This window comes from Gracilinanus agilis, chromosome 6 (genome assembly GCF_016433145.1).
Source record: "Gracilinanus agilis isolate LMUSP501 chromosome 6, AgileGrace, whole genome shotgun sequence".
In the NCBI taxonomy this organism is placed as follows: domain Eukaryota; kingdom Metazoa; phylum Chordata; class Mammalia; order Didelphimorphia; family Didelphidae; genus Gracilinanus; species Gracilinanus agilis.
In genome coordinates, this window is record NC_058135.1 from 495,695 (window position 1) to 519,988 (window position 24,294).

General features: G+C 43.9%; 1 protein-coding gene across 1 annotated transcript; it reads right to left on the reverse strand.

Moving 5' to 3' along the window:
- Positions 1 to 2,666: 2,666 nt before the first annotated feature.
- On the reverse strand, positions 2,667 to 17,793 carry ODAM (odontogenic, ameloblast associated). Its single transcript, XM_044681037.1, has 9 exons — positions 17,743 to 17,793; positions 17,618 to 17,659; positions 16,771 to 16,824; positions 15,783 to 15,989; positions 12,354 to 12,446; positions 9,439 to 9,486; positions 7,912 to 7,983; positions 2,903 to 3,064; positions 2,667 to 2,696 (listed from the first exon to the last, which is right to left on the reverse strand). The coding sequence occupies exons 1-9, from the start codon at positions 17,791 to 17,793 to the stop codon at positions 2,667 to 2,669; spliced, it is 759 nt and encodes a 252-aa protein (XP_044536972.1).
- Between the last annotated feature and the right edge of the window lie 6,501 nt (positions 17,794 to 24,294).

Below are 24,294 nucleotides of genomic sequence, written 5' to 3' on the forward strand. Positions count from 1 at the left end.
TTTGATCCCCACCTTTTTTACAATTCTTATTGGAGAGCTTTGAAGTGGCAGACCAGCTTCTATTGAATTGATAATTTCCTCCCTTGATAATTGAAGAAGCCTAAATCTTAAACAAACGTTGATTCCTTACTCAGATTAAAACCTGAGTCTTTAGTCTGAATGCAGATTTCAATTGATGAGCATCTCCATAGGATATTTCCTCTCCCGGAATTATATCCTGCTGAATTGGGGTTTGGAATTTGACCATTTGTCTTTGCATCTGTATTCTTTAGACTTCAATGGATTATACGTGATTTATTGCCCCTTACCAACTGTGACTTCTCTTTACTTGAGAGAAGATATATAATAAACTTCCATGCCCGCAGAATTCGGGACAGCATGGGCTAACCACTAGTCTAGTTGTTCTCATTTTCTTTCTCCTGCTTTAACCATCCTATGCCACCACGCCGCTCAGGACCCCAAAAAATCATATAGAGGCATGGCCCCCTATATCCACCCATCTGATAGTGCCAAAAACATAAACAGAAAATGGACTTTTATTTAGTTCCCTCCTTTGTTTTTCTTGGCAATGAGAATCTTCAGATTATTAAGATTGTGTGAATATAGACTGTTTCAAAGGAATATTCAGTTTTCATAAAGATAATTCCCATGATGAGACTTTGTTAGCTATTTGCTTACAGAAGAGGATTTAATCTCTGATAAGAGCTGGAAGTAAATAATGAATTTAGCAGAGTTGAAGATCTTCTATAGAATAGCGTTAACTATGGAGGATCCAAATAAAAGGCTACAAATGAACTATATGGTAAGATAATTGTATTTCTATAAGGAAGACAGAAAACTTGGAATTAATATGTATGTAGAAGTAGGTATGGTCTTGGTTACTTGGAACACAACTCTACAGTAGATTTTCTTTCAGAAGACATGATTCTAGAGATAGCTATATTATACGGAAATTCTTCTCATTCTTCTGGTTGAATCTCTCGAAGGTACCCAAGTCACATCAAGCAGCCCCTGCCGAAGGTCTGGTTGTCATAATACTCTAGAGCAGGGTAATGCCTGCCCCCCTTATCCTTATAAAGAGTCTTTTATGTGAAGAATTAGCATTGACAGTCTCTTCTCAATTCCTATTTTGTCTTGATGAGCCACGGCTGAGAATTATTTTGAAGAAAGACAAACTGCGGCATAAAGCAGTCAATAACATCTGTTCGATCATATCTGGATTCTTGTGGAGAAGCTGTGAAGAAAAGTCACGACAATTCCTTTTAGTTAATTGTTTCATAAACCGAATCATTTCTTATTCTTTTTTTAACCCCTTCCTTTTCTGTCTTTAGGATACTTTACTGAGAGACAAGAATATGAGTTTGGCATGTAACCGAGTCCTTGTTCGAGGAAGCTTTACGGCTGCGGGAATTTCTACCATGCAAACGGAAACAAAGTGGGGAGTCTGGGGTTGTTGTTCATAGGAAGATGCTAAGGAAGACTCATTTTTATACAGACCAAGTTACTTGTTCTTAACTAGTGATAATCTGTTATGTGCGATCTCCCGGCACAGAAAACTGTTCACCAGTGACTAGGTTATGCATCTGGAGCTGGAAATGGTATAGTCATAAAGACGGCTGGGTTTAATTACTCATAGACTTACCTCAAATTTATGCCTCATTGACTCTAATTGTATGCTCTGATTTGGTGTTAGAGACAGTGGAAATGAAAAATCAAGGCAAAAGTTTGCCATGTGCCTCTCCTTTCCCAGGAGGAGGAAAAGCAAACAGCTTTAGCATATGACTCTCTCTACTTTTACAATGAAAGGGGAAAGGTTGCTGGATGTTTTTATACTGTCAGGAACATATTTGATGAAAGGTGCCAGAAATCACTAGCACATGTTTCCTTTGATAACTCATTTTCCCTCTCTGGGCTTCAGTTTCCTTTCCTAATTCTCATTCCTAAATGGCCTCCAAAGTCCCTTCCTGCTCCAAGTCCATTACCTTATAAATTTAGCATGCAGACTGATTAGAACAAGAGTTTCTGTGATTGTGACCCTTGATCAATTCTGTGTTAGTTCATTTAAACATGACACATTCCTTTTTAATGGGTATTTGGAGCCATTATTGTTCTTTGAATAGTCATGATATTAAAAGAAAGAGAGAAAGGAAGGAAGGAAGAGAAAGAGAGAAAGGAAAGAAGGAAGGAAGAAAGAAAGAAAGAAAGAAAGAAAGAGAAAGAAAGGAAGAAAGAAAGAAAAGAAAGAAGAAAGAAAGAAAGAAAGAAAGAAAGAAAGAAAGAAAGAAAGAAAGAAAGAATTTTGTGAGTTAACCCTTGTGACACCTGAATCACTTCCCCCCACCCCCCACCACCACCTTTGGTATGAAGGAACTATGAAAACCATCATGCTACCCTGGACGTTTGGAATGATTCTCAATTGTAGAAAGAGATGTTTGGCTAAAAATAAAGCAAAAAATGGTGGTTTTCCTGAAGGAGCATGTTGGTAACTAGAACTCCGGCATTAATTAATTTCTTACAATTGTTTTGGGAAAAGCACTTTGCCTCGCTAATGCCTCCATTGAGTTTTGTGTTTGAATCATGGCATTCAATGCATAGTTTAGGGCAAAATTAATTTTGATCTTTTTTACCTTTCTCCAAAATATCTCCATTCCGTGAGAGGAAACTCTTTATGGTTCCGCCAGCAAATCAGGGTTGATCTGATGATAGAAGAAGGTTATTCATCAGAAGCAATTATCAATTGCCACTTTTTTATCATCACTTTTTTAGTCCCCGACAAACCCGTATTCAGTACTATACGCATATGACTCTGACCAACACCCATATGTTCTACTTCCTTTTTTCTCTTCAGAATTAACAACAGGAATTGAATTTCTGACCTTAGGAAAACCTTTAATTCCTTTACCTTTTCTTCTATGAGCTCCAAAGGAATGACATTATCTGTGGGGGAAGCCAAAATGTTGGCTGTTTGATGCTTCAAAGGATAGGAAGGCATGAAAATTCCAGCATAGGGGTTTCCAAGGTTCACCATTTCTCTTTGGGCATATGGCAGCACATTTTCTACTGGCTAAAAAGAGTGAGAATTAGAATAGACAGGTAGACAATGGGGCCATGTAGGCTAAAACTGGAAAGTAGAGAAAGCAATAGGATTAAGATGAAATGAAACGTCATGAGGACTCATAACCACTCAGGATGGAGACCAGATTCCAGGAAAGTTATGCATATGCACCTTCATCTGCTTTTGTATCTGAGTGGGACATTACCAAACTCTGTCCTTGAAAATTCCTTGTACAAATCACAGAAACAATAGACAATTTGAACAAATAAAGTGACGATGAGACAAAATAATTTTTGTGATATACACAGTAGTTCTTGTGAGTATTTTTATATCTTTAAATACTTTCATCAACCAAAGAGAGGAAGAACATATTAATGAACTGGGCATTCAGCTTAAAAAAACTTGAAAAGCAATAAATGAAAAAAATCACTAAATGCCAAAATAGAAATTCTGGAAATCAAAAAAGAAATGAACAAAAGTAAAAGTTAAAAAGTTTAATAAAATGAACTGTTAGCAATTCTCATTTTTTTAAAGAGAGGACAATCAAACTGCCGATATATTTCATAAAAAATGAAAAAATGATTCACAAAAAGTGAAGAAGAAATCAACATGTTCAGGGACTACTTTGCCCAATTTTAAGGCAACAAAATTGATACTTTAAATGGATAAATATTTACAAAAATGTAAAATGGGTAGATTAAGAGAATAAGAAATGGAAAACTTAACTCTAACTAAAAAAAAGAAATTAAACCAAGCATAAAAGAAACTTCCAAGGGGTGATGGAGGGAGCATGACCAGATGGATTTTCAGATGAGTTATGTCAAATATTAAAAGAAAAATGAATTCCAGTATTATATAAATTGCTGGCAAAGTAGAAAAAGAAGAGATTCTACTAAATTTGTTTTATGAAACTATAGTTTTAATATCCGAAGAGACACAAAATAAAGGAGGAATAGGCCAGCATCCTTAATGAATACTGACATAAAAATACTGAATAAAATGTGAGGGAAAATGGTAAAGAAACATACTTAACAGATTCAATTTATTTTCTTTTTCTTTTTTTTTTAACCCTTAACTTCTGTGTATTGGCTCCTTGGTGGAAGAGTGGTAAGGGTGGGCAATGGGGGTCAAGTGACTTGCCCAGGGTCACACAGCTGGGAAGTGGCTGAGGCCGGATTTGAAGGTAGGACCTTCCGTCTGTAGGCCTGACTCTCAATTCACTGAGCTACCCAGCTGCCCCTAAATAGATTCAATTTAGAGGAAGGAGAAAATTGTAACAAAACTCATCTGGAGGAACAAAAGGTCAAGAATCCCAAGGAAGACAATGAAAAAATATGGGAAGGAAAGAGAACTAGCAGTATCACATATAAAACTAAATGACAAATTAATAATTATTAGCTCTACTGCTTGGCCTGCTCCCTCTTGGAGGTCCACCTCTTTTATTTTTATAGAAAAAGTTGGTGATCAGAACAGATTACATAATAATATCTGGAAATAAACCAATATATTAAGTAAGAAATCTCCCTGTTGACTTCTGACATGAACTTTTACCTAGAAAAATCCTAGAGAATTTGCAAAGAAAACATTGAGATAATTAATCATTTCAGTAAAATTGAGACTATGGAGGCAGGTAGGTGGCTCAGTGGATGGAGAGTGAGGCCTAGAGACAGGAGGTCCTGGGTTCAAATCTGGCCTCAGACACTTCCTAACTGTGTGACCCTAGGTAAGTCATTTAACCCCCATTGCCTACCCTTACCACTCTTCTGCCTTGGAACCAATACCCAGTATTGATTCTAAGATGGAAGGTAAGGGGCTAAAAAAATAAAATAAAATTGGGGCTACAAAATTAGTCTACCAAAATAAAAGTACTTCTATATAGCTGTAACAAAATCCAGTAGTAAATAAAAAAAAGGAAAATTCTCATTCGAAGTATTTTGAAAATGCATGAACTATCTGGGAGCTCATCAGCCAAAATGCATTCTATTGTATTGCTAAAATTGCAAAATATTCCTTAAGGAAATAAAGAACAATTAAAGAACTGGAGAAATACTGTACCACTCATAGCTCAGCCAAGCTAATATAATAAAAATGACAATATTACTGAAGTTAATTTATGGAAATAATAATAATAACTAACATTAATATAGAGCTTACTGTGGGTGAGGAACCGTGCTACTCGGTGTTTTAGAATTATCATTTGATCCCCAATATAACCCTGGGAGGTAGGTATTATGATTATCTCCATTTTGCAGTTGAGGAAAACGAGGCAAACAGGTTAAGTGACTCGCCCAAGTTCCCACAGCTAGTACGTGTCTGAGGATATCTTTGAACTCGTGTCTTTCTCTACAGCCTGGTGCCCTAGACACTGTGTCATCTAGCTGCCATTCGATTTAAGGTTATGCCGATCAAGCCATCAAAGGGACACTGCACACAACTCGATTAGCTAATATGAAAACTCACCTGGAATAGCACAAGATCTAGATTCTAGAGGATCCGAGAAAACAGCAAAGAACTGTAGAAGTTCAGGAGGACGAAAAGAGGCGGACCTCCAAGAGGGAGCAGGCCAAGCAGTAGGACAGAGGCCCAGGCACTGCTACAAAGGGAAGAAAGCAGAACCAGGAGGGCATATGCACTGACTACAGCAATGGAAGGGTCTGTAAAACCCCACCACTGTGCAGCAGCGGTAACTGTGTGCCAGGCGAGTGTGAAGGACCAAGTTGTCCCCAAAGAAATAGGAAGAGAAACCTCCTCTGCTTTTTGCAGAGGCCAGCAGCCATCACCATGCAGTACTGCCTGGGGACGGTTCCTTTTGTGGGCTGGTTTCCCCCCTTTTTCTTTTTTATTATACAAATGGCTCTCTGGGGGAGTGTGGGAACAAGGAAGGTAGTGGGAAATGTTTAAAAAAAATGTTAAACACAAAGGAATCAATAAAAATAGGTTTCAAAAAACAGCATAATGTTCCCACACAAACTAAAAGATGCCCGTTATTAGGTAAGAGCTACTCCGAAGCAGCCTGGCGAGAATTAGACTGATCTCATTGGCCACAATAAGCCTCACATGGATACCCGATGCACGTCATTGGTGCCATCCAAACAAATCATGGGGCCAGGGAAGAAGGTGCCTTTCCCAACCACAGAGAGATGAATTCTTGACAAAACAAGGATGAAGAGGATCATGGGAGAGGAAAATGGACACATTTGAAAATAGCAAATGGAAAACTTTACCCAAGCAAAAATCAATGCACTTCAGGCTAGAAAGGAAAAGCTAATGGAGCAGGCAGGGGTGGGGGATATCTTTGCAACAAGTTTCTCTGATAAAAGTCTGGTATCCAAGCTATCAAGTGATATTGTAAACTGAGACAAATACAGAAGAACAAGAGTGATTCTCAATAGTTTAATCATTAAGACAGGCACAGAGAGTACTCATAAAAAAGGTCAGGGAGCAATAAACATTTAGAACCGCTCATGAATAATGAGAAAAATGAAAATTGAAACAGTTCTGATCAATGTCATCAAAATGACAAAGATGACCCAAAACACCCCAAAATGACCATTGCTGGAGAGGACATGGGAGGCCAGGGAGACTAACGGACCGTTGATGGAAATCGGGATTGAGCCTGCCATTTTGGGAAACAGGATGGAACAATACAAAAAGTGAATAAGCTCTGCATGTTCTCTGATTCGGTGATTAAGATCACAGACAGACTGAGAAGAGAGACAGAGGACTTACATAAATAAAGGATCTATAACAGAAAAAAGGCCGCCACTGAAATATTTTTAAATACACCTAAGAGAATAGAAATTCAGAGGGAGCTAGGCTAGTTAAATATATTCCAAACTCACACGGTCAATTTGTTATACACTTTTTAAAACAACAAAATTTAAATAACAGAAATTCAGTTTCATATAAAAACCCTTTTCTATTCTCTGTATATGAAAGTGCTCACAATGTTAGTCTGACAAAAACGAAAATCCAGAAAAATGAAAATGAAAATTCCTTGGAGGTTGGCTCAGGTAAAAATCTTCTTAAGAATCTTGACAAACAAGAGAGCCCCAAAGATGACTAGATCATTTGAGGGCCTCGAGCAATACTGATGTTCTGAAGGTAGAACTGGGAACAGGACTAAGTTTACCGAGCTGATATGGCCCTGTTGGAGCAGAAGGAGTAGGGAGGGGCCGATTTTCCGTTTTTAGTGCTTCATTTTTGACAGTTGCCTCAAACCAAAGAAAAGCCCACAACGACAAACCCATTCTTTGTCCTTGTAATCGGGAAGACAGACATCCAACTCCTGCTTCTGACAGTTACAGGTTGTAAGTAGGACAGCAGTTAGGGGGCACCAAAGAACACAGAGCAGTGACCCTGGAGGCAGGATGACCTGTGTTCAAATTTCGCCTCAGACATTTCCTGGCTGTGGGACCATAGACAGCTTGCTTAACTTCAATTGGCCTCAGTTTCCTCAACTGTAAGATAGGAGTATTAACAGCACTAACTCCCAGGCTTGTTGTGAGGATCAAATAACAGAATATTTTTAAAGTGCTTAGTATATTGTCTGGCACATAGTAGGTGCCTAATGAATGCTTATTTCCTTCCTTCATTTTTTCTGTTCTTCTTTCCTTCCATCTTTCTTTCCTTCCTCCCTGTGTGACCTTGAGGAAGTTATTCCATCTCTGTGATCGTTAGTTTCCTCATCTCTAGAGACGAGATGTACTCGACTGAACTCACAGTGCTGGGGTGCGGAGAGTGCTTAGCAAATCTTAAAGCCCAATATAAATGCGGATTGTTTTTATTATTACCCTTGAGTTTCCATGTGATGTCATCTGACTCCCAAACTGGGAAAGTCCTCTGAGCATCCTTACCATGGCAGGGGTTTCAGGAGCATCCCCTCTTAGCGGGTCAAAGGTCCTCTCCTGCTGTCCTCCGGGCAACACCTACCGGATTAGAGAAACGTGATGACAAGCTATCATTCTTAAAATGTGGATGTTAACATGTATTCATTGTTAAGACATTGATGCTAAAAAATAAAAATGGGCTAAATCCGTGGCTTCCTAAAGTTTCTATGCAGAGTTAGAAGTCAGCTCATTAGAACAAGCTCCCTGGATGGTATTGGGGGAAATTCCTGGTCTTGCGTCCTGCTCCACAAGATTCTAGCACAGAATGTTAAGAAATAGAGCCAGGGAACTGGTGGACGGAAGTAGTGTTGAGCATTTGCTCACGTACCATCCAGGAAAAGAGTGGGGGAAAGAGAAAGATTTTTTCAAGGAGTCCTGAACGAAGGCAGTGGCCTCCTGTCGGTGAGCAGCTATAACATCTCAAGGTATCGGAGCGCAATGGAATCTGGCGAAGTGGACCACTGTGGTGGAAGTTGGGAGGAACTCAGTGAAATGAAGGAGAGCGAGCTGAGGAGAATGAATGCAGTGCAATAACATTATAGAGAAAAACAACTTTGAAAGACTTTAGAATTCTGACAAGTGAAACGGTAAACCAGGAGTCCTGGAAAATGAAAGAAACACGTTACCTCTTGACGAGAGACACGCAGGCAGAGGAGTCTATTTCCAGACATGGCTAACTGGGAAGTTCTACCTTTTGGGCACCTAGGTCAAGCAGCCAGGGGCTAGGACTGAGGAGTAAGGAAGTAGGGAAAGAGTCATGTCCCGAAATAGGGATTTGGGCACTCTCCAGAAGTCCTGCCCTAGGCCTTTCCCCCCCTTTTTGGTATACTCGGTGTTTAGCACAATACCTGGCATGTAGACATAAACATTAAAAGATGTTTACTGATGGACTGATAGGCAAAACCCCAGTGACCATCGCAGCGATAGTTCTAGCTTTCAGGGCAATACAGGATAACTTCCCAGTCTTCATGGTTCTGGACAGAAGCAGCATCTGCCCCTGCCCTGTTTTGTGGAAGACAGGGAATTATTGGGCTTCTCATAACAAGAAAACGGGCACCACTTCCCAGATTACGGGAGGGGCCATCTACCCTTACACACTTTTCCTAGGAGCTGTTGGAAGCCTGGATTGCCCCTTGAAGGCCCAGGTGCTTCCAAGGCTCTCAGTGATCGGGGAAGCTGCCCGCTCAGTACATGGCCCCACTTCATTCAGGTTTCCTATCTAGAAGCCAACATCTGCATTTGTTTCTCAACTCGGGTCTGAAGCTAAAAGATCTGAGGAGTCTTGCTCCAGAAATCAGAACTCCTTCATAGACACATGAAGAAAGAGGATGGGATTCAATCAAATGTTTGCTCTGGAGCCGAGAAACAAACTCGATTTGTAGCTAGCAGTAAAGAAACATTATTTTTACGAGACAAACAGGCTAATTAGATGAACAAAATGGCAGCAATGAGCACCCCAAGCTGCCTCATTGAAATAAAAAGAGTGACACTTACAGGTCCCGCTTGCTGAGTGAGGCACCCAAATTCAGGATAAGATGGAATCTGTCAGATTCGAGAGATTCGTTAATTGTTTTTGTTCAGCTTTTGCACAAACACAAAGATGTATTGGGTCTCTCCCTAAGCTTTCTTTTCATCTTTAGTTCTGTCTCTGTCCCTTTGCCATTTAACCTGTCTCCAGCCTCTGGCTGTCTCTTTGACTTTTCCCTCTTCCTCAGCTAAATCTTACTGATTCTGTCACGGAAACATCCCCCACATCCATCTCTTTGTTGCTCGTCCCTTTGCCACCAAGCTGGTACAAGTGTCACTTGCAGCACCCGGGCCCTCGTGACATTAAGCCTTCCTTGGTAGGTAACAGAGCCACGGAAATCTTTGGAGCAGATGTCACCCGACTAAGGCAAGGTAGAAGCTGAATGTGCCATGGACCAGCCTCCTGCAGGGAAGTGCCCCACTTCTCCCTCTGGCAATTCGTGCATCCCGCCTCTACAAGAACAGTGTTTCTTATTTCTTATGCCCGTGCAGGGGGCCCTGATTTGTGGCCTGGTCAGCTTCCACTGAACCCAGATCCGCTCACATCAGTTCCAAAGACTTCCGTGGCTCCGCATGATCTGCCAAATAGATTTCAGACCCCTGTGATCTGGTGCCACCATTGCCTCTCTCACCTTCCTTATCTCGGCTTAGTCCCCTCCAAATACTCCATTCTCCAGCCGAACTCAGCTCCGTCCGTGCCTGTCCTGCACTGCCCTTGGATTTGGCATTTCCTGCCTGCACCTCTCCCCTCCCCACTTGGCTAAGGGAATTCTCCTTCCCCATCTCCGGAAAGCCTTCCTTGTGCTCCCTGGTTGGTCGGAACCATTGCCCCGAGACTTCACGTAACATTTGGCTTTGCGGCTCTCTCCTACAGTCGGCACGTACTCAGTTGTGCTTGTCTGTGTCAGTCACCTACGATATACCAGCTCCTGGGGGCAGAGAGGTGAAAAGGAAGCTGCCCTCGTCCCCAAGCAGCTCGCAGCCCATGAGACGACATTTAGAAACATACACGAAATATCGGGATAGGATTGGACCCGAGACTTCAGTGATGCGGGGAACTTCCAAGTGAGGAAACTCCCTCTACCAATGCAAGGTGATACCTTTGGTGCGCCTTAATATCTTAGCGGGTTGCCTAGAATACTGATCAATTTAGGTGCCTTGTCCATGGTCCCAGGTCCAGTAGGGGTCCTTGGCAGAATTCGAACTCAAGCCCCCATCTACCATGTTCAGTCACCTCCTATACACTACAGATAATCAATGCAAAGCATTTTGAGGGCATCAGGGAAGACAGCCAGTGGGAGGTGCCCTTTGAGATGAGTTTTGAGGAAGACTAAGGATTCTAAGGATGGCAGTGAGGGAGTAGAGAGGCAGGAGAAGTGCTACGCAGATGGGTTTTATCTTCTTTCTGAAAGAGTCTTCCTGAGTTCATCTTCCCCAGTTCAAATTTGCTTCCATTTCCTCATCTGTAACATGCACGGGAGAAGGAAACGGCAAACTTCTCCAGTATCTTTGGCAAGAAAACCCCAGATGGACACGTTTAGAGGGAGGCACCCCGGAACCATGACTGAACAACAAAAATAGCCAGCCAGCCACAGATAGACACATGATCGCGTGTCTGTATACGTGCATTTATACACAGAGCCATGAGGACGAAGGCCGGGCCCCTCGTAAACTCTGTGCCCCCACCAGCCCCTGCTCGGTGAAAGAGTTGAATAGAAGTTCACTAAGGCCAGAAATTCTCTTCGTTTTTGTCTTTAAATCCCCAGAGTGTCTGGCACGTAGGGAAGAGGTCCTTTGTTTTTCTAACCCTCACCTTCTGTCTTAGAATCAATACCAAGTATTGGTTCCAAGGCAAAAGAGCAGGAAGGGCTAGGAACTGTCTGAGGCCATATTTGACCCAGAACCTCCTATCTCCAGGCTTGGCTCGCTATCCACTGAGCCATGTAGCTGCCCAACATAAGTGCTTGTCAGGACTATTTACTTTATCAACTGGAATTCTCTCGATATTACATACTTATTTAAAATAAAGCTCTTCTTTCTAGGTGGTGAGATATTTTTTATACACCGCGGTCTGATTTGAAGCCTATTGCTAGGAATTAGAACGATGACTAATATGATAGTAGACTGTCTCTCCTACTTGGTACCGCTGGGTCAGAGTGGATACAGCTTTTGGCAACATGCGCTCTGGGGGGCGGGGGATCGCTCGAGAGGCTAAGAAGAGAGAATCCCAAGAGATGGTTCATCTTTAGACAACCGCTGAGTGGCAGGGAGCTCAGATGGACTCTCTGTCAGCTCAGGGAGTGACTCCAGGCTCCGTAGTTCTCACTGGACTCCTACAGGAGATTTTCAAAGTATTCTGACCTCATGGGATCTTATTGCCTACGATGAACGGATTCAGGGCTACGTCTTAAGCTAACTCTTAAAAAAAATGACCAGAGACTCAGTAAGAATGAGGCTGGTAACAACATATGAGAAGAGAGCCCTTGAATTTGAATTCAAGACTTCCTTTCCAGGGACTATCCATGCTCATGGCATTTCACTGAGACTCTGCCCATTAGACCTACCCAAGCAATGGCAGAGTTCATGGTTCTGGAGCCCTTAGCCTTACTGGAATCTCAGAAGTCATCCCATCCACTCCCCCATTTTATAGATGAGGAAACTGATGCCCACAGAGAATAAGTGACCTGGCCACAGTCACCCAGCTAGTAAATGTCTCCGGTGGGATTCAAACCTGGGTCCAGTTGAAAGAGACCATCGCGTCTCTGGAAGCCATTAAGTTAAAACAAGTAAAGGCTAAGTAAATGCTCCCCCTGAGCCTGGCTCATCCCAGGCTCTCCGATTCCAGTGGGAACAGTCAGAAAAGAGAGGTCATTGCCAGGTACCTGCTCCTGTGGCAGTGGTGGCCCCACTTGTGGAGAGAACTGGATCGGCAGGTCCTGTGGGCCATACGTGCAAACTGGATAGAATGGAACCATCTATTTGGGAAACATCAAACACGCTCTAGTTAGCAGACGAATCCGTCCAAACCCATCCGTGTCTTGATAGAGAAATAACTGTCAAGGGATGTTTTGCTCTTTCGGGATTTTGGAAGGGGGCCTGGAGAAGGACACGGGGAAGAGAACTAAAGCCAGAACACAGAGGAGGAGCCTGGGCCGTCGGCCTCCTGGGTGTCCTAATACGGGGCTTGGGTCCCATGACTCCTAAGATCCCTTCCTTGTAGGCCCATTTGTGCAGCATTCGATGTCTCCTTAAACAAAGCCGACAGTGTGGAAAGCAGCCCAATGACTCCCCGAGCCTGGGCAGCCCAGTGTCCCAGAGAAACCCTGATCCCAAAAGGCGGGAGATTGCTGGGGAAGCGATTCCCAAGGCAAGAGCCACAAGCTGTATTCCGCCGCCGCCCTTTGATAGGAATGGGCTGGAGCTGCTGGTGCTGCGGGGGGACTCCTTCATTTCCCCAGCCTGAAGCCCCTGGCTGCTAACAGAATGCCCTCCTGGAGGCTTATGGGAAAGGTAAGGCTCAATGGCGAGACCAGGAGACTCAGGCCAGAGTTCAGATAGGCTTCGAGGGAGCATTCCTGGCTTGCTTGGGCCAGAGTTATCTATCTATCAATCAATCTTTGAGCATTTATTAAGCACCCCTCTGTGCCAGGCATCGAGATGAAGAAAAAAGAATTCGTCCTGCCCTGAGGAATTTGTGGTTTAGTCAGAGGAGACAGGCACCTAGGTGACAGAACGCTAGATATGGAGTCAGGAAAACCTGAGTTCAAATCCAGCTTCAGATATGGATTAGTTGTGGGATCCTGGGCAAGTCCTTTCTTTTCTGCCTCTGCCTGCAAATAAGATAATATTTATAAGTGCTTACATATAAAGTTCTGTATAAATGCATTATTGTGATTATGTAGGTATATATGAGACAATTTGGGGGAGGGGGATGAGGAGAAATAAATAACTAGAGGGAGGAAGCAGGAAAGCCCTCCTGTAGTCAGTAGCACTTGAACTGAATTTTGAAAGAAATTAAGTATTCCAGAAGTGAGGTGGGAGTCCATTTCAGGCAATGGAGACACAAATCAAAGCCGGAGGAGCAGAAGAAAGGGAAAGCGCAAAAGCCAGTTTGCCTGAACTGGAGGAGGTGTGAAGGGGTATGCTGCTTAAAAGTTTACAAAATGTTTTACAAACATTTCAATGGACCATCATAATAATCCTGGGAGACAGGGGCAATTATTATCTCCATTTTACAGATGGGCAAACTGAGGTGCCTTGACAGGGACCTCATGGTGTCTGGGATAGGATCTGAACTCCGGTCTTGGCTCCCGGCCCAGAACTGCCCAGCCACATTAGTAGCAGCTTTCAAATGAGTGGATGTTACAGCTTCTAAGACAGGATGCGATAATCACAGCTCACATATATAGAGTGATTTAAGCTTTGCTATAACACAATAATACCCTCAAGAAGATGTTATAAGCAATATTATTCCCATTTTACTGATGAAAAGCTGAGGCTCAGATAGACCAAAGCCACACACACACAGACACAAGCATCTGAAAGAGGATTTGAACTCAGTTTTTCTGCCTTCAGAGCTGACACTCTCACCCTCACGTGCCCTCTTTGCCCAAATTTCTTTCATTTTGTCCATGCGTATCGAGCACTGAACATAATGAGCTTGCTTTGGGGTTCACTGATTCTCTGCTTTAATTTTTCTTGCTTTCTTGTTTTGGGGCCGTCTGAACTGATTGTGCCAGACTCCATCTAAGTGGGGGTGGAGCAGGCATTGCCCCAGCACCTCCTATGGGCCTACCGGATGCTGTGAGCAAAGTCCTTTACAAACATTACCTTAAGGAAGAAGGATGTTTGCGACCCCGTTTAAGTCCCGAGGTCAGAGTCGAGCACTTAATTTTCATTAGCCGAGAAGCTATCGTCCTCCCCGATAAGGGGGCATTTCTCCCAAATGTCTGGAACAAAGCTGCAGATTGGAGTCAAAGGGGCCAGCACTCTGGCTCACAAAATGGCCATTTTTGGATATTAAAGGTGGCGCTGAGGCCCCCAGAAGTCCTCGAGTGCCCCGCTTCCCCAAACAACAGATCAAGAGATTGTCATCCGAAGAGCATGCAAGGACAAGATCGCCATACTGACATCAACATGGTGAGACGGCTGCGTTGGTCCTGCCAGACCAATCTGTACCTTCCCTAGTGTGGACTACAGATTTTGTTGTTTTGGGTTAGATTGGCCCAGCATGGGCAGCCACATGGTGTAGGAGGGCCTCAGCACAAGTCTGGACTTGGACACTTACTAGCAAGATGACCCTGGACAAGTTATTTAAGTTCTGTTTGCCTCAATTTCCTCAAGTATAAAATGGAGATAACAGCAGCCCCTGCCTCCCAGGGTTGTTGTGAGGACAAAGTGGGAGAATATCTGGAAAGTGTTTAGCATAGTGCCTGGCACATAGTAGGTGCTTAATAAATGTTTCTTGTGAGAAGATTTACCTTTTTTACCCCAAACTGCAGACCCGTTTTTATTTACCTACCTGTCCCCAGACTTGAGGAAGTCCATATGAAAAGAAGCAAGGTACTATCTGTGAGGAGAGCAAGAATCGAGAATTAAAATGAAAATGCCCCAAAGCCCCAAGCGGAGCGCTGGATTCGAAGGCAGGAGAACTGGGTTTGAATTCCACGCCAACTTCAGCTTCCGTGCCGGCTGCCAAAGAACCATTGGCCATGTGGACACGGAGGACTTTCCTTTACTGAAACTGGCCAACAGATTTCCTTTGCAACCATTCAGCTGGGAGGGAGGATCACGGATGAGGCAGCATGAATTAGAATTGTGCCAGGCTGGAATAAGCTCTCTGAAGACTTCCGGCATCTCTGCCGACCTCATTCCAGATGGATACTACTTTATACAATACGTAGACTATAGAATCGAGGATAGAACTTCTATTAAAGAACCACCCCCGGCTTTATTAACGTTCCCCCGGAAGGGGAATCTCTTCATCAAGTAACGAAGGACAACTTCATTAGAGAGCCACAAGCTGGAATGACCACGCCTGCAGCGTGTGCATTTCATAGGGGAGACATGGCGGCAGTGCAGAGGCCAGCAGGACCCAGGACTAAGTTGGGAAGGGGCAGCTGATTACTCCTCTAGGCCTTGGGAGTTTGAAAGGAAGCTGATGACCGGGAGAGGCCTGATGTGGGGACAGGACACTCCAGATGGTGGCCTAAGGGGTGCTTGCATGGTGCAGGCCGCCGGACTGCGTAAAGGATTATGGCACCCTGGGACAAAGCCCCATCAGCCCCAGGTAGAGTTTGAGGTGTGCTTACTTGATAGGGGTCCTGCTGGTTTTGCTGAAGCATCTGCAGCTGAGGAGGTTCCTGCTGGACTGCCGGGCTTCTCTGAGCCAACTTAACCTGCCCTGGGAAGGGAATCTCATTTGGAACAAGCCCTCCAAAATGACCCAGCGACGACCGTGAGAGTCCTGGTATGGGAGGCCATTGTTGCAGAGGAAAAATCAGTGGATTTGCTGGTGCCTGGGAGGAGAGGAGAAGGGATGAGAGAACAGGGGGGTTGCTTCAAACTGGAGAGAGTGACAGGCCTGAGAAAGGCTTTCTTGTGCACCTCCACAACAATTGCAGGATGGGCTTCCAGGCAAGGCGGATGGTTCATCCAAGGATGGGCTTCATGGCAATAGGACAGCTCGGGCAAATGGAATAGCACACACGTGAATAAGCAGTGATCTGGGAAAGGGTGTTTTTGTTTGCAGACAAAATGGGGAGTCCTAGTGAGAGGTAAATGCATGGCTTTAAGAGTCTGTGTTATTCTGGGCGGGTCACTTGACCCCCATTGCCCACCCTTACCACTCTTCCGCTTAGGAGCCAATACACAGAAGTTAAGGGTTTAAAGAAAAAAAAAAGTCTAGTTATTTTTATGGGAATTCCCAAGCTCGGCGGCACTTACCTTCTCCTACCTGAGGGCTGTGAGAAGCTTGGTAAAGGATTATGGGAAATAATTTGTAAAGCATGATCTTCTCTTGCATTTAATTTATTCCTATATAGCATTTCTTGTGTGCGTTAGGTAACAAATTGTATCATGTGTTGCCTTTCGCTCCCCATAGCTGGGTCGGGAAAGTGCGCTAGATTCTAGGGGTGGAGGGACCAAAGGCGGTGGAGAACTCTAACCTAGATCCTTGAACACAGGACTGGAAAAAAGAAGCCAGCACTGCTTCCCCTCCGGGAGGGGGATGGGCAAAGGTCAGTGGAGACCAAAGTAGGGGGAGTGCTTCTCTGAAAGCTCTCGCGGGCGTCACCGTACCTGGCGGCTGGGCGGGAGCACCCCAAGCCTGGCGTTGCTGAGCCCCACCAGCAGCTGAGGAAGCAAAGGAAAAGAGAGAACGGGTTACTACACCCCTCCCCCACCCGGCCGGTTGGCCACAGGTCATTTCGGCCCGGAGGCGCTTTCTCCCCGGACTCCTCCTTCATAAAATGGTCCTGGAGCCGAGGGAGGGAGGGGGCGAGCTAACGGGGATATACTGGGCCTTGGTCCTGCCTCTGCGGCGTGGATCTGCTCCCCGGGAAAGCTCCACTGACTGAAGGAGCAGCAAGTACTTAGGAAAGCAGGCCTGGAGTCGGGGAGGCTCATCTTCCTGGCTTCAAATGGAGCCTCGAACACTTACAAGTTGTGTGACCCTGGCCAAGTCACTTAGCCTTCGTGGCCTCGGATTTCTCATCTGCCAAGTGAGCTGGAGAAGGCATGGCCCACCCCTGCGGCATCTTTGCCAAGATAGCGGGTCACAAAGGGTGGTACCCCCGAACACCTTATGGAGCCTGCAAAGCCCCTGCCCTGGTGCTGAGGGGGCACAAGGGCCGGGCGTCACAGTGCAAAACAAGCTGCGAACGAGCTCGATCCTTGGGGTTTCCTGTTTCGCCGTGCCGGTGAGGCCAGGCTTTCCCCTGGCAGGGGAGCCCCGCTCCCGTCCTCATCATCAGAGGAGGCCCAGCGCGCTACTGGGCCATCCCTGCTTTACGCTGGAGGAAACTGAGGCAAACGGAGGCGCGCCGCTCCGCAGCGTCCCTCTGAGGGGCGCCATTTGAACCCCAGCCTTTCGGACTCAGCTAAACCCCCTTCGAAGCGGCAGCCACGTGACGCCGGGGACACTGACCTCGTGACTGTGGCTCGCTGAGAGCAGGGGCCGGGGCAGGAGCTGCGGGAAAGAAGAGGGCGCAGTCAGGGCCCCGCCTCCTCCCCAGCGGGAAGCCGCCCCCTAGCCCGGCCTTAGACACTCACCGGCGCTGCCAGGGCCACCCCCAGGCACCCGAGAAGGATCGCAGGCCTCATTTTCGGGAGAAAATCCTGGAAGAGAGCCCACATGCCCTGCCGTTCAGTTCCAGACGGCGCGCCTTCCGCACGTGGGGAACCCCCTGGCCTGCCCGGCCTGCCCCGGGAGGGGAACTTTAACGGCAGGCGCCTCCGCTGGGAAACCGGCTCCCCCTTGCAGCTGAGCGGCCAGCAAGGGCTCAGAGAAGCTCCGGGACTTGCCCGGGGCCAGACGGTGAGTAGCCGTGGGATGAGGGACTGGAACCCAGGTTTTCCCGGCCCCGGCTCCCAACCCTCGCCGCTCCCCATGGCCCTAGGCCCGGCTTTGCTTAGGGAGTTGCCTGGGCCTTCGGAGAGGGTGATCCCCCGGAGGGCTATTCCAGAGGCAGACCTTGCATGCAGGACTCCCCGGCTTCCTAGGTTTCTCGCCCCCAAGGCAGGGCACTAGGCCACGCTGCAGTAGCAAGCGTGGGGAGGCGAGGTGGAAGCAGCCATTTCATAGCTTACCTCACTTCCTGTCCCAGCCGATCTGCCCTTTGGGTCCCCTCGCAGCCTCCCACGTCCAGGCTGCGTCTTCCTCTCCGTTTTAAAGCCTTGTGTCCGACAGGGAAGGACCAATGGCCGTCCCACCGCCCAGTGACTCAGCCAGGCTTAGGCAGTGGCTTTGCTAATAATCACTTCTAGAACCTCCACGGATTAGCGGGAGCCTGGCTCTTGCCTCAGCCTTGGACCTGGCTCCGCCCAGAAGGAATGGAGTTCAGTTGACCCTTGAAGTGAGGTAAACTAAGTCACTGTCCAGAAAACCCGTTTTTTCCTGGGGAAAAGTGGAAACCAGAAACGAGCTTTTCTGTGAAGGTCCGTCAGCCCAAAAGAGCAGTCAGCATCCTCCCTTTACTGTCTCACAGGCCCGGATAAGATATTCCATGGATTCCACCTGGATTCCACCTGGCTACCAAAATAGCCTCTGGACATAAGGTTCGCCTGAAGCTTACATTTTCTTTGGCTCTTGAACCCTGTAAGAAGTGCGCTGTCATTTCGGTGTGGTACAGTTCCACCAGGAAGCTGCCCTGGCCAGTAAATAGAGTCATGATTAAATATTGGTGCCATTCATCGCGCTGGCTTTATGAAGTGCACCTCTCTGCCACCCTTCTACAAACTCAAGCCCCAAAGGGCATCTTGCCAAAAGAGGAGACTCACACATTGACCAAAATGGTGCGGGATAGGAAAGGTCCAGGAACAAATACTTTCCCGTACAAAAAATGCTAGGCTTCCTCTGAATGAGGTAAGCAAGTGATTAGCTGGGTCTGTGGGGAAGGAAGGCCATTGAGAGGCCACTGAGGCCGCTGAGGATCTGGGGCCATTCCTCACTGCTTGAGGGCAGGCCCGAACTTGGGACACTAGAAACTTGTCAGAGCCCAGGGCCACTAAAGATGGCTTTGAGAAAAGGATGGAAAACAGATAGTTTTGATTACATTAAATTTAAAAAGGTCTGTGCAAATTAAACCAATGTAGGCAAGATGGGAAGGGAAGCAGGAAGTTGCTGGGGGGTGGGGGGGGTAGATTTGCACCAAATTTTCCCATTTCTCAAACCAATAAGCAACTGAGTCTAATTTATAAGAATATGAGTCATTTCCCAGCTGATGAGTGGTCAAAGATAGGCAATTTTCAAAAAAAGAAGTCAAAGCTCTCTATTATCATATTAAGAAAATGCTCTAAATCACTCTTGATTAGAGAAATGCAAATGAAAACATTCTGAAGAACCACCTCACATCTATCAGACTGACTAACATTACAGAAAAGGAAAATGACAAATGCTGGATGGGATGTGGAGAAACTGGGACACTCATGTGCTTTGATCCAAAGAGATCAAAGAAAAGAGAACAGGACCTATTTGTACAAAAGTTTTTGTGGTTGTGAAGAATAGGAAATTGAGGGGTGTCCGTCAGTTGGAGAATAACTGAACAAGTTGTGATATAAGCCTATGAGGTAATACTTTTGTGCTATAAGAAAGGAGAGGCAGAATGACATCGTAGGACCTTGGGAAGAGAGAAGTGAAGGGAACTAAAGTAGGGTGGTAGCTGTGGGAATGGAGATAAAGGAGGGTGTAAGAGGTGTTGAGAAGGTAGAAAATAGAGTGTACTTGGGCTGGCTCAAATTGACTCCCAAGAAGTTGATTGTCAAGTTTTCAGTGTGAACATTTACACTTTAGAAATTGGGAAATGCTACAACTCTGGTCTTGATTTATTGTTTTATTTATGGTGTAGACTTAAGAAAGTGAGGGAGAAAAGATTAATAACAAAAAATTAGCTTAAAAGGATGTCATGCATATATTTTGTGTGTGTGTGTATGTGTGGAGAGCCATTTATTAAATGTTTTCCAGCACACTACTGGTAGAAAAGGCAAGATTTAGTAATGGTTTTGACATGTGGTCTGAGGGAGAATGAGGAATTGAAGATAACACCAAGGTGATATTATTATGTCGTGCAGAGTTTTAATGTTTTAAAATATGGTTAATTATCAATACATAAGTAGTGATGTTATTTAAATGTTTATCTTCCCAGTGCTCTTGTTTTCACCACTAATATGTAAATAACCTTAGGGTATAATTTTTGTGATTACACATTGTCAACGAATTCCCCTAATGGAAGAATGCTTTTGGTTACATTTAAAAAAAAAAAAGCATTTGTAATGTTGCCAACAGGAAACAAAACTCTTTTCTTTAGACTATTTTGTCCCCCTGTATTTGTACCTATGTCCTAGTGAAATTATATTGAGAGAAAATGACTTGTTTTTAATGTTTCTCTTGTATAAAAGCTCAGGAAACAAAAAGTTGAGAGAAAAAATGAGTTTCTTAGTACATAAATAATTCATTAGCAAATGACTGTGCTGAAAGGAATAAACAACTGGAGGAATTCCATATGAATTGGAAAGACCTCCAGGAATGGATGCAGAGCAAAAGGAGCAGAACCAGGAGAACATCATACACAGAGACGGATACACTGTGGCATAATGGACTTCTGTAGTAGCAGCAATGCAATGACCCAGGATAATTCTGAGGCACTTAGGAGAAAGAACGCTATTCACATCCAGAGAAAGAACTGTGGGAGTAGAAACACAGAAGAAAAACATGATTAGTCACATGGTTCATTGGGGATATGATTGAGGATGTAGACTTTTTTTTTTTTTTTAATCCTTAACTTCTGTGTAATGGCTCCAAGGCAGAAGAGTGGTAAGGGTGGGCAATGGGGGTCAAGTGACTTACCCAGGGTCACAGAGCTGGGAAGTGTCTGAGGCCGGATTTGAACCTAGGACCTCCTGTCTCTAGGCCTGACTCTCAATCCACTGAGCTACCCAGCTGCCTCAGGATGTAGACTCTTAAACATTCTTCCTATTGCAAACATTAATAATATGGAAATAGATCTTGATCAATGATACATGTAAAACCCAGTGGAATTGCTTGTAGGCTATGGGAGGGGGGGTGGGATAAGGAGAGGGAAAGAACATGAATCATGTAACTAGGAAAAATATTCTAAACTAAATAAATAAATAAAGTTTTAAAAAAAATAATTCATTAGTAAATGGATAAAAGACATAGCTAGAATTGTACAAATTAAAAAAAAAAAAGTTCACAGAAGGAACTATGGTAGAAAGAGTCCTGTGTTGGGAATGAGAATTCTAAGTGAGATTATAACCTTGGCAAGAAGGATCACCTTACTGTGAGATGGGGGCAAAGGAGGAGAGAGTGGGGAATGAGGTCAAGGGACTTTGAACTAAAGAGAAGGGAAGATGAGCAAGCCACTTTGAATAGCTTCAATGTCTTCTGTAAAATAAGAAGACAAGGTCTCTCAGCTGAGAGAGGAAGAAGTGTAGGAGATTTAAGGAGGGATAGTTTCTGTGAAGCCTGAGTTAGGGAATCAATTTAGGAGTAATAACAGACTGCCTTTGTAAGGACTCAAAGGAAGTTGGTTAAAAGGATTGATACTGTACCCAGTCAGAATAGTTCTTTGACTATAATCATGGCATGCCTTTGAATTGTTTTGAATTTCCATTATGATTCTGCATTTCTGCATTCTTTTGATTTATGGGTGAATAAAAATGAATTTTCCATTTTAAGTACTTTCAAGCTCTAGGCTTTCAATGCATTCATTCCCCATTTTGGTTATAGACCTCATATTGCAAAAATGAACCAGAAAGGCATCAGGACTAAAAAGAAAAAACCTAAATCAACCCAAAGATGGGTCTTCCTAACGAAGACAAGCACTATCTTTGGTTTTGCCATCTTCTTCACCTAAATACTTGTTTTGTTGATGTGTCACGCCCTCTAATTACAGGTATATTGGAAAGGATCCTCACACGTGCATTCTACTACCACCTCTACCCCCAGCCCAGGCAAGTTCCATCAGAGTTGAGGTGCTATTTAAACCTAAGAACACTAATTGTTACTGGTCCTGAGAGGCTGCGGCACTGTGCTTACTCTCTTTCTTCTTCCTAAGGGACCAATCAGTTCTGGGCTCACACATGAGGTTCCATCTGCTTAAGATTTCAGGAGAGCCTGTCCTTAATGAGAGGGTTGCTTCTGGAGACAACAGAAAGCCAATGGAATTTACTCAGTTGGGCGGTAACATGATCTGACCTGAACTTAAGGAAAAGTAGTCTGGTAGCTGAATAAAGGATGACTTGGAGGGGGGCCAAGTGGAGACAAAGCAGGCAAACCCACTGGGAAATTATTGTTGTGGTCCAGTTGTGAAATGACGAGGGCCTTAAGACACAAGCCCAGAAGAAGGGAATAGTTCCAAAACATTTATAAAAAGAAGCTTATAGAAAAACAAAGCTTAAGAACAGATTCGACTAGACTCTCTGGAAGAGATGAAGCAAGAAAAAAGGTTTTAAAGTGTTTTTACAAATGAGGGGAAAACGTGGGAAAGAAATGAGAAGGACTGGAAAGGCAATTAATAGTGTGGCACAAGGGGCGCAAAACCTTGTCCAAGAATCAAACTCCTTGAAAAGGAAAATGGACCGAGTAGAAGCCAATGTATACATAGGGGTATAAGAAATAGTAAAACAAAGTAAAAAAAACTGAATAAAAAAAGATAATTTATGCTACCTCATGCAAAAATAATTGACCTGGTAAACAGATTGAGGAGAGATCATTTAAGAGACTACCTAGCTAACATTTTTCAGGAAATCATAAATTAAAACAGCCTACACCTCTTACAACCAGAGGGCAAAGTAGAAAGTGAAAGATTTACCTATCGCTTTCTGAAAAAAAAAAAATCAACAAAATAAAAACTGCCAGAGAAGTTATCATCGAAATTCATAGTTTTCAGGTCAAAGAAAAAATACTTTTAAGTAGCCAAAAAGAAAAAAAAAGTGCTAAAAAGTTATAGTCAGGATTGCAAATGCTCTAAAGTAGCAGAGAGCTTACAATAGAAGAGAAAATGGGCTTATAATCAAGAATAACTTACTAAGCAAAACTGAGTGTAATCATATAGGGGAAAAATAGATTTTTTTAATGAGAGTATTTTCAAGTATTCTTGATGAAAAGACCCATGCTTTGAAGAAACTCTGAAGCAGAAATACAAAAATTAAGAAAAATTTCAAAATATCAATATGAATGAACAATGATAAAGGACTAAACAAGTACATATTACTTATATTCTAATTTGGAGAAAATACATTTGTCCCCTCTGAACTCTATTTTCATTAGGGGTCATGGTGCAAATCTAATTAAACAGAAAACCTGGAAGTGATTCTTTTATGTTTTAATGATCTCAAAAGAGTAATGGAAAGTGAGGGGAAGAGAAACATTTGGTGTTGGGGGAGAGGGATGGAGAGGGACAGGAAGGTTAGGGAATATTTTCTTCTACAATCTGAGTGCACAAGTAGAAGTCTATACCAGTGATGGACATATTATTCTCCACAGGCCAGATCCAGGCCATAGTTTGCCCATCACTGCCTTAAGCAATTTCCTAATCATTACATCTGGATGTGGGGGCATAGTGATTTGGGATATGGCACACGGGGAATAGTTTGCCCATCATTGGTCTATACAATAAGGAAAAAGTGGTTGACACTTGAACTTCACTCTCATCTGAACTGTTCAAAAGAAGGAAAAACACACACCCAGAAGTACATTTCATTCATCAGATAAATAGGAGGGAAATGGAAGAAGGGAGTAGGGGTAATTAGATGGAGGGTTGATTAAGGGAGAAATTCCTCCTAAGCAAAACAAACTCCAAGTAAGGATGACCAAAAAATATAAGTTGTTTTTGTTTTTTCAGGGGATTTTTTTTTTTTTGCAGTGACAAAGAATTAGAAATTGAAAGTGTAAGGATTTAAATTTTAGGTTTTTATACTAATAGAAAGTTCTAAAGTAATATTATGGTCGCCAATTAAAAAATATTAGAGCTTAAATCATAATGATTTTTAGCAGCTTTATTTACAAAGAGGTGGAAAGAAAGTGGAAAAATGTAGATAAAGAAATAGGCAGAAAGTGCTGTCTAATTACAGATACCCTGAGTT

Bases quoted from the DNA above. Each gene is read 5' to 3' on its own strand.
- ODAM (XM_044681037.1), bottom strand. From the start codon at position 17,793: ATGAGGCCTGCGATCCTTCTCGGGTGCCTGGGGGTGGCCCTGGCAGCG. The intron at 15,990-16,770 runs GTACGGTGACGC...CTCTCCTCCCAG, and splicing joins TGCTCCCGCCCAGCCGCCAG to GCACCAGCAAATCCACTGAT. The intron at 2,697-2,902 runs GTAAAGGAATTA...TTCTATCATCAG, and splicing joins TGGAGCTCATAGAAGAAAAG to ATCAACCCTGATTTGCTGGC.